Below are 11171 nucleotides of genomic sequence, written 5' to 3' on the forward strand. Positions count from 1 at the left end.
AAATAAATTCGTTAGTCTCTAAGGTACCACAAGTACTCCTTTTTCTTTTAACTGGAAAAGTGTGTATCCTAACTTAAATTGGGCCCTCCCTTTTTAGTGTTCAGTTTTGTTTTTTGATTAAAAAATACAGGTACACAGGTATTTGTGTATTCAGGTTTTTTAGCTTGAATTTCTTGGTCCTTTGACAGGTGAGAAGAATACTTTCATGAAAACAGAGTATATCCATTATTTATTTGCTAACTCTGTTTTTAAAACAAGACAAAACAAATAGCTAAAAGCCTATATTGTAGTACTTTAGCAGCTAATTCCAAAGGATGGATTTGAAAATTAAGGTGGTAATAGAGTACCTTAGAGGAATAAAGAGAACTTGCATAATTTTCCAGTAATTACTGGAGATCACCTTTAACACTGTAAAATAGAGAACTTCTCAAGTACTTAAAATTACTAATTTGAGACTTTCTCCAATGAAGACTGTTTGAATTACTCCATTTGCTTTTCAAGCAGGTGAAAAAATGTTGTATTTTTAATTAGGAAAATATTATTTCTGAGGAGTTGGTTTTCATCCGCTGTATACGCCTGAAAACTGTAGGTTCTAAAATTAGGCATCAAGGCAATGAACATGCCCTTTGTCAGAGTGGAATGTTCGACTTCCCTACTGATATCAGAGACTAAAATCTATTGCCTGGACATTGTATAGCTTTGCCTTTTAAAACTGAAAAATTACCATTTTTGTATTTTCAGTATTCTTTATTTGCAGGAAGGCACACAAGTTGAAGATATTGATTGCTAGCACATGTTGCTACATTTTTGGCTATCAAATGTGAAGCAAAAGTATTGTAACATAAAAATATTAAAAATTATTTTTAAAATTAAACATATAGCTTTGAGATTTGACTGACAGCCCTATCCTAAGGCTATTGGGGTGAGTGGGCTTTGTATCTTGCCCTAAAACCTTTTTACTCTTAACGATCTGCACCTGGTTTTCATGAAAACTGAGAAATCTTTTCCATAAGTAGAAGACGATGATTTAAAGCTGTCCAGCTATAATTTTTAAGACATTAGATAGCTGTGGCCTTTGCAATGACCTAAGAAAAATATTCCTGATTCTACTGTAATCAGTTTTATCAAGAGGTTCAGTAGTGATTCTTAGACCAGTCTAACTCTGAGCTGCTCTACTGTAACTTAACTTTCTTTTACTTGGAAAATATATAACTTGTATTATGAAGAGAGAGAGGAATGATTTGTGATTTAACTCACTACAGTTGAAAGACGTGGGTTGCCTCTTCTGTCTGTTTGCTGTGTGACTTTGGGCAAGCTGCTTAACCTCTGTCTCCATTTCGTAAAGTGGATATTATACATACTTCAAAGGGGTGAGGTGGGAATTTAATAAGTGCTGGTAAATTGCTTTGACGTGATCCAGTGACAGGAGCTCTAGAAGTCCATGATATTGTTTACAGAGTGACTGTTTTCCCATCCAAATTCACATAGAGAAAGCACCAACCCTTACATCCAGCTAGACTCTTGTTGAAAGCCCTTTAATTTGAGTCATATTTTAAGAGTATTGGGTTTACATTTACAGTTCCGATTATAGCTTTGTAGTAATGTTGCATGAGTCCAGTCTCATGGCTAGTAGAGGTGTCATGTTACTCAATCTGAGTAGCCAACCAATATGAAAATGCCATGCCATTGAGCTCTGGAGAGGCCTTATATTAGCCCTTTCACCAGTTGGCATCTAAATTGTCATCTTTAGGTTTCAGGCTTACCCCATTTCTATGAACAAGGCCATTCACACCTCTGCATTGCTGTTTAAGTCTGTCTGCCAGTTCTCAAAGTTAACATTGCATGAGTTTTAATACTTGATTAATGTTTCAATCTTTATGTATAATTTAATGGAAGCTAAGATTTAGGAGCACAAGTCTGCAGCAAGTGTTTACGTTGTGTCCATCAGTTCAGGCTTCAAACTCCTGGGGGATGGGCGAGTAGATCTTTTTGAACTTGTAAAACGGTACACTCCTGTGATGCTATATAAGTAACAATATCCAAGTAACATTTCTGTCCATTTTTCAGGAATTTTCAAATGGCCATCTAGGAAATGAAGAATATGATGTCCCTCCTCGACTTTCACCCCCTCTCACAGCTGCCTCCATCCTCCCTAGTATGAAGTAAGTCATCTTTGTCTGGTGTTTTATTATAAAAGAAATGCATTAATTACATAGACAATTGCACTGATTCTGAACCACTGTAAAAAAGAGCATTAACGAAGTTCTCCTGGTGGATGTGTTTCCCATGAACTTGAATGGGGTTTTTCAAAGGTAAATTGTGTTGACTAGGTGGGAGTAATTGTAATGCTAATTTAACACGTCACACATTTTTATAGTAAAATGGCATGAATTCTGGTAGGCATTGTGTATAGACTCCTAGCAGTGGGAGTGCAGAATAGAAGTTAGCCGTTCCTATTTCAGTTCCCCTCCTAAGCCCATGGAGAAGCTACTCAAAGCTGTTCATTAGAGGAGATATAGGACAATGTCTAGAGGTAGAGAGTGTGGTGTGTGTGTGTGTGCGCGCGCGTGTGCACGTATCATTCCCAACCCAGCAATGGTGTTTATATTTTCCGTGCTTATTCCTGCATCTAATGCTTTACCTGCAGTTCCTGCTGGCCAGATGATGATCCCACAGTATGGCCATTGTTGCAGAGTACAGCATGGGCACCCATTTAGTTGGGATCAGCAGATGCCACTTTCCTCTCACTAGCCAGAATGTGGCCTGGTGAATGTCGTCATTTCAAGTTGCAGGCTATCTCTTAAGCTTTGAGTTGCATGATTTGTTGTTTGATGCCAGATGTTGCTCTTGGCAACAAGTGAATCTTCTGATTGGGCTGTGATTTCCGCCAGGATTTTCTACAGAAGCAATGGATTCTACAGCACTCCAAACCTTCTTTTGTAAATAAGTTGTATGCTCTGGATTTTTTTCTTTGTAAATCATATTATCCCACAATACTTGATGGCCCCTGTGACGGGAAGTCACCTGATGTACTGAGATACCACCAAGTGTATCTGTTCTGCCAGCATGGGCTCCCCCTTTTACCTGTCTTGCTGAGCTGGGCTCTTAAAACCTCCTCTAACACACACATAGGCAGGGCCACACCCAGCTGCAGATCAGCTCTGGGAAGACGCAGCTTAAGGGACTTGCTCCAGATTCAGATGTCCGCCTCTCTCGGAGTACAAACACAAAGATATATTATATTCTCTTCTTTCCTCAAGGTGGAAGAGGGTATGCACAATTCTCGCCCCCACTCCCCCAGGTAGAAATCACATAAACTGGGTTATATTATAAACCAGAAATAAATGTATTCACTATAGCAGGTGTATTTTAAGTAGTTGAGGTTGCAGACAGAACAGGACAGATTACTAAGAAAATAAGAGAGCACGCAAACTAAGCTTAATACACTAAAGAAACTGGTTACATGCGCGTTCTCTCCCTAAACATGGCATCTAATAATAATCTTCACTGGCCAGATGCCCTTCTAACCTGTGCCCAGTTCTTTCCCCCTGTTCAGTCATAGTTGTTTCCAGGAGTCCTCTTAGGTGGGGTAGCAGGGGAGACCTGATGACCCGGATTACCTCACTCCCCACCCTTAAATAGGATTTGCATAAAACAGGAGTCCTTTGTTTCCCTAGTTTGCCTCCCCCTCCCCCCCCCCCCCCGTCCTTTACTGGGGAAAGTTACAAGAAGTCCCAGGTAATGTTTTCATATCCAGGTGACAAGACCACCTGACTCTGTAAGGCCCTGGTAGCCATTCTTCACAGGCTGACCCATAGGTTCACAAGAAGACTAAGCTATTTTACTGTCCATTGTCCTTGTTGATGGGCCATCAGCACTGTCTGGCTTTTCCACTGTTGTACTTGCAGGGTTGGCAGTGGGCGTCACCCAAAGTAGCATAGCTGAAATACGGATACGTTGTCAATATTCCTAATTTCAGATACAGAAATGATACATGCATACAAATAGGATAATCACATTCATTAAATGATAACTTTTCCAATCATATCTCACATGAGCCATCTTGCATAAAGTATCTCTCAGTTACGTCAATACGAAAAGCATATTTTCATAAAGAACATGGAATGACATGTCACAGCCCCCTTACACTGTGTAGTTCTTAGGCGCTGAAATAGTGTAGCTGTAGTTGTGTAATAAAATAATTACATCTGTCAACGTACTTAGCGTCTATTGAAAGAAAAAGAATTGTAACAGTAGAATGTGACATTGCCAAGTCTTTTGAAATCTTTGTAAACCCAATTTGCTGTAACATTTAGGCACAGCAGGAAGAGAAACAGCATTAAGGGTGAATGTAGCTCAGAATGTCATTGTTCTGCCACTCTTTACCAAAGCATAAAGGTTATAATAAAACTGCAATTGACAGGAGACACTTTAATTATAACTAAGGCTACGTTTTAGTCTTGGATATTTTTAGTAAAAGTCAGACAGGTCACGGGCTGCCTCCACCCCCCGGGAACCGTGGCCAGTGGGAGCTGGAGGGGGTGGTGCCTGCAGGCAAAGGTAGCCCACAGAGCTGCCTGGCCACACTTCTGTCTATGAGCTGAGGGAGGGTGATATCGCAGTTTCTGGGGAGCCCCCCCCAGGTAAGTGCTACCCGGAGCCCTCACCCTGTCCTGTGCCCCAACCCCTGTCCCCTCCACACCCAAACTCCTGCTGCTGCTGGGGAGGGGGGTATTGATGGCCCGAGACTGCCTCAGCAGCGGCCAGTGCGACTGACCATGTGCTGCCTGAGCTGCTCAGGTGGCCCCTGGACCAGGCACACCGGCTGCCCCAGAAGTCATGGAATCCATGACTTCTGTGACCTCTGACAAACATGCAGCCTTAATTATAACACATTTTCATTTGCTCACAACTTTCTGGAAAAGTCACCCTTTGAGTTGAAATTGTTTGCATTTAATCCAAGTTCAAAGGTGAATTTATTTTGGGTAGTTTCTAAACACAATATGCTCTAGCCATTTTCATTGTTGTCTGAGCATGGGAAAGAGAGGGAAGCTTGCTTATAGCTAGATATCTCAATATTGAAACTGGACATCTGTATATTGTAATAAACGCAGGCATGTATATTCCAATCATGGATTCAAATAAACACAGAACAGTACATGCATATATTTGAATGTTTGATTCCCACAGTCTGTGTGAGAAACAATATTGGCTAGAGTGACTATTTCAGAGAGAGTTAAAAATGGAAATTTTTGTTCCAGACAAAATTGTGATATTTCAGCATTTATTTTCATCTTGAACAGAAAGTTCATAAATGACTGAATTTGGAAATGTCAGAATGTTTAGTTTTGGTTTAGTTTGACATTAATCTGTTTCTGCTGAAATTTTCACTGTTGCCTCAGGGCCCCATTCTCTTCTATGGGCTGAGCTCCCTGGCTGGACCACATCTTCCATGATGCACCATAGCCACATGACTCCCAGTGTGCACCACAGCAGGTCAGCCAGAGATGAGATTGTGGGTATCATGGGAGTTGTAGTTCCACCAGGGTGTCTAATGGACAGAGGCAAATGGGTGCATGAGCGTCCGAACTACAGCTCCCAGGAAGCACCGCTGCAGCTCAGGCAGACAAAAATTGTTGAATTGATGCAAAATGAAATGTGTCAATTTGTTTTTACAAAGAGAAACATTTCAGTTTAGTTAATCTGACCAGAAACTATATTGTTTCAGTTCTGTTGGTGGAAAATTGAAATATTATCATAGATAATTTCCCTTTTGCAGAAACATTTTCCACCAAAAAAAAAAATTGATGGGAAATACACACCCAGCTCTAGTTTTTCATGATGACTCACTTTGTTTTTTGTTTATTTTAAAAGCCAAGCACACTTTAAAGTAAAAAAATATTACCTTGGTGTGTGTAAGGTTTTATGTTAAGAAAATTCAGGATATACAACTATAATTGTGCCGCATGGTATGGGTGCTAAAGCAGAAAAATTATCATTGTGCATAATAGCAAATACTACATATGTCCCATTTCAAATTGACCCAATTAAAGATCTTAATAATCTAGACCCAAGCTTGACAAAGTATGTGAAACCAGGTTGATATTGGTGTTGCACTTTTTAAAACTGATCAGCTTAATGAACTCAGATCATATTTGCAACAACAAAAATTGCTTTTGAGCATATAACATGGATAAGGTTCAGCCTGATGAAATTTGAAATGGTTGAGAGAATATTTTTACAAATTTTTCTCTCTCTAAAATTTGAGAGCCATTAGCCCTCATAAATATGTCAGACTGTTTTCTGTTTGGTCAAAGATATTCTAGCTTTCCATAGATGTTCTGCTGCGGTCTGACCTAAATCCCCCATCTTTTCTATTCTCAAGCCTCTGTTTAGCCATGGCTGGCAGCAAGGTCACATTATACAGAACAGTGGGTTTTTTCAGTTATTTTCATAAAAGTAACTCCAGCATCAGGACTACGGATACTAAGATCCTTTCCTTTTGTTGTTTTCTGTTCCCAGTTGGAAACCAGATCTTGCGAAGTCAGGGACTAGGTTTTTTAATTCAATGTTCTCGGAGCCTGATCTCTTTTACACTAAGACCCCTTTCCACTTCCAAATGTAAATGAGAAATCAGGCACAATGTGTGTCACCTGAAATATCAGACATCAAAGTAAATTTACATAGAAATTCAGGAAATATTTTGAAAATATTTTTACTAAGTATTAAATATCATTAAGATAAAAATCACCGCTGCTATTTGTTGCGAGATAGAACCTTTTTAAATACAAATTGATTGAATTTTTAAACTGTCTAGTAGTAATGAAAAATATTGGGGGGCACAAAATGAACAAATTAAGACTTTTAAAAACTTGTGGATAACTGTTTTAGAAACAGATTAAAATACTTACTGCAACCAAAGTGCCATGATTAATTCAGTAAAAGAAAAAGGTGATTAAAATAAGCTGCTAAATAATAGTTGTCATATGTAGCATTTTAATCAGTAGATCTCAAAGTGCTTTACAAAGGAGGTCAGTATCATTATCCCCATTTTACAGATGGGAAAACGGAGGCACAGAGGAGCGATGTGTATTGCTCATTGTCATCCAGCAGGCCTCTGGCAGAGCCAGGAATAGGAGGCAGGCCTCCTTAGATCCAGTTCAGTGCTTCATCCACTAGGTTGCACTGTCTCCCTTCTGAAATTTCATATATTTTGTATATCCCTCATCCATTTGTACCTTGCCTACAGCGTTGGGAAGATATTCCCATATGTCTCACTTTCCCTGCCTCTGCCATATTTGAATACGGTATTCTTAAGTATTCTAAAAAAAGTACAGGAAAACTTTTTAAAGAATTTTGACAACAATATTTTGCAGTTACAAACAATTGTCAATAGTTGCAGAAGGGTTTATATTTTCCTTGTCTGTGGGTTTGTTTTTGTTTTTTTCTTTTTACCAGATGTGCCATATCATTTGGGCTGCTGTTAACTTTGTGATTTCCCTGTGTCCTGCTGATTCATCTTCATCTTAGGTCCTTGATCTTCCTGCAGAATCTCAAGTTTTGTCTAATGGCCTTTGAACGTGTTGGGTTGACTTTATATTGCAAAAGAACATTCCCCTCATAATTAAGTAAAATGCATACCGCACTGGTTGCACCTTCATAAAGCACATGACTTGTACTAATTTGTATTTTCCACTCTGCGACTGAATTTCTGACCCAAAGTGAAAAATAATTGTGCTGTTGGTATTGGACTGTTCAAAATCCATATTATTGTATGGATCACTAGTGAACTGCATCATTTTTATGCCTGTGTTCCTTGTTAAGTGGAATTTAGTGTGAACTTTTTTCCCTTTCCTATGACTTACATACTCTCAAAATCTGCTTTCTCTTTTTTTAGCAGTTTTGACTAATTGGCTAGTTTGCATTGAAGAAAAGTATGAAAGTAATTTTTCACATCATGCATACAATAAGACATCTTTGCTCAAAAGCTGTCCTATTTCTAGCAAAATCATGCTTGCCTTACTTAGGTGAGTAAGTCATTTTTGCCTTTTTGCTAGTAATATGTGGTATAACACAGCAGGTTTTTTTCTGTGAGAAAAGGCAATAAAATTGTAATAAAATGTAAAGAATTTAGATCTTCCAAGAGCTCTTAATTTTATGAATATATCTCACATGTCTAATTGCTTTGAGAGTGTTAGGGGAAAATAGCATAAAGCACTCTGGATGTCCCCCCACCACTACCTTTTCTTTTGTTACTTTTATTTATTTCTATTGTTTTATATGTGAAAATAAATGTTTAGAGTAAAATCCTGGCCTCACTTAATTAAATAGGAATGCTGTCTTTGATTTCAGGGAGATCAGGATCTCACCCTTAATTCACTGTGATTGTTCCTGCAATGGCATTGGAAGTAGCATTATGTATACAGTGGCTCAAGCCTGCAAGATGCTGAGCACTCTAGCCCTGATCTAGGAAATCACTTAAGCACATGCTTAACTTTAAGCATTTGAGGAGTCACACTGGTTTGCATGATTTGCTGGATGAAGGCCAGAGTGCTCAGCACCTTGCAGGATTGAGCCCCCAACGTCCAAGGTTTGTGAAGCCCTTTACCCATAAATAAGGAGACCCCTGCCCCACAGGAGCTTGCAATGTAAATAATTGTGAACTGTCAGTGTGCTCAGAGTTCCTCCGGTAAAACTGAGATGGCCTCAGAATGACTTGACAACTAATGACAAAAACCTATTTTGATTTAATAGCTTTCCCTGATTTGCCTTTGTCCATCAATACTCTTCATGAAAAAGAGGGTGACATCTGGCTTCTTTTCAAACAACCAGAAAATATTGAGACACCATTGATAAGGATTTGACTCAACCTTTCAAATTTCAAACACTGCCAAATGGGGAGGCGGAGGGGGGGAGAGAAGGGGTGAGACTAAAAATTACTTCAGTGGGTTTTGTTTGTTTTATTTTTCTTTTTACCTGTACACAAATATTTCCAGAACTTTCAAAGTATTAGTAATTTAAAAAAAATGTAAATATCAAAAATAAATTTTAGGAAGAACGTTTCCAAATATAGGCACGCTACGTACTTTGTATCACAGGATATAGTGGAGTGTACATCTGATTTAACCAGTTTTGTAATTAAATCTCTGAACAATGTCTAGAACTAACCTGAAGGAAGCAATCAAAGCCTCTCCTAAAGTGTCAAATTTTGGATAACTTCAAATAAATCGATAGTAGATATCCATATTATAAAATCCTGCTCTGAGCACAAGAGTCTGTTTGCGAAACACAATTTTTATCTAACAATTACAAATTCCATAGAAATATCTGCCTGCTTTGCTTTCTGTGTATCTACCTCATTATAATAGCTTTATGCTAATAGTAGAATAATGAAGGCTTAGTAACAGGCAGTTTCTTTCTCAAGAATAGCCTTCTGTTCCTTCTATACTATTCTCGGATAATTTATAGTATGTGGAGTATAAACCAGAAGTCCAATATGATTTCATAAAACAAAGAATAGCAAACTACTTCTATACTGGTCAGCATTGGACATCTTTTTTTCAAACCATGGTGTTGCAAGAGTTTAACTTAGAATGGCTTTAAAGGTTAACAAGTAATAAAATAGTCTTCAGAGGAACTTGAGCGGCAAGGTAGCAGTACCTACTGATCCACAAATCTGAGAGAAGTCTTCTTTTGCAGGTCTTTGAACTTCCTCTCTATGGATTCTGACCTTTCCTGGTCCTTCTGTTACATTCTTCCATCCCTTATGTGGTGGGCACAGGGCAGTGACACAAACATCTTGTCAGTTTTAACTGGGAATATTTAAATCAAAGATTAGAAAAAGTCATTTCAGCCTGAACTATTATATTTACAAAAGGCCTTTTGCTCCCTCTACAGAAGGTGGTTGAAAACTACAATGCAGACAGCTATAGAATTTAGTTCCATAAATCTTCTTCTGTTTTTCAGTAGAGATCTGCCCTCGGTTATTAGTGTATTCACAAAATAAATTGTATTCCTGCCATTCACAGCTTGTTTTTTTAAAGTCAAAAGAATATTAATGATTGCAGGAAAGGATATCTGAGAGGTTTCAAAGAACTAAGGAGCTCCAGACTTTGAATATGTTTAGCAAATGTCTCACATACGTCATTCTAGTGCAGCAGTCCTTTTGCTTTCTCTCTCTGCTTTTGCAGACCTCGTGATTTGCTAGATCTATAGTGGCCACACTTATCCTTTTAAAGTAGCATCTGGAGTTTGGTAGTCATGAGACACTATTTAGTATAAATGATAAAAAAAACACTGCTTTCCATCAAGTACAAATGCACTGTGCCAGATGCTTCAATACTTTTTGTTTTGGTTTTTGGGGTTTTTTTTGTGAAAACAGGAAGCCAGGAATGGCTTGATAAGGAGTTCAGTTCAGCTCTATTCCCTTAACAAAATCAGCTGGACCAAAGGACTAGACATGAAGCCCACTCCCCTTTCAAATTCAAGTCTCTCTGTGACTCTCAGCCCTCCCTCCATCCATTAAACAGATGTGCCTGGCAGTGTGGCTTGAAGATCTATAAAATCTCAAATCTGTTGTCCATGTAAGCGATACAATGCATGAAAATGGTCAGGACCATACGTGCATTTGTTCTAGGTGCACCTTTTCAGAATGAGCAGTACACCCATTATTGATTGCATGATATTTCATAACCTGTTATCCAGATTATTTTAAGGCAGTTCACTCCTTACCATTATTATTCAATTAGTTTAAGACTCAAACATTGTCTATGACTGTTTCATTTAAGGTTGGAAGTAAATGACAACCATAAGAAAGCTTTACCATTTCCTACTGAGGGTGTTTTGTGAATTTTTTTATTAGATGTGGAATGTAATCATTATAAACATAGGTTTACAGTAAGGAGTGGAGAGCAAAACAAAATTGGTCACTAGAGATAGACCGTGTCCAGTCATCACTTACCAAGATCAAAGGACCGAATATCAGCCTTGTTCGTAAAGGTTTTCTCTTTTCATAGTGGCACTTTCCGTGTGTCGTTGCTAGCTGATGAATTACATTTTGTATATAATTTTGTTTATACTCAGTTTATGATTAGAGTACTTTCTTCCGTTTTTGTATTTTTAAAGCCAATCTCATACTTGTTACTAAGGCCAGGTAGAAGAACATGGGACTG

At 38.4% G+C, this 11171-nt stretch overlaps 1 protein-coding gene across 2 annotated transcripts in view; it reads left to right on the forward strand.

Moving 5' to 3' along the window:
• The window catches only part of CBLB (Cbl proto-oncogene B), a 195397-nt gene that overhangs the window by 160959 nt on the left and 23267 nt on the right, over window positions 1-11171 (forward strand). For both annotated transcript variants that reach the window (XM_048816329.2, XM_075118372.1), the window contains exon 13: window positions 2068-2162. In XM_048816329.2, the coding sequence (XP_048672286.2) occupies window positions 2068-2162 (95 nt within the window). The remainder of the gene's footprint in view (window positions 1-2067; window positions 2163-11171) is intronic.

The sequence above is a fragment of the Caretta caretta genome, chromosome 1 (assembly GCF_965140235.1).
Source record: "Caretta caretta isolate rCarCar2 chromosome 1, rCarCar1.hap1, whole genome shotgun sequence".
Classification (NCBI taxonomy): domain Eukaryota; kingdom Metazoa; phylum Chordata; order Testudines; family Cheloniidae; genus Caretta; species Caretta caretta.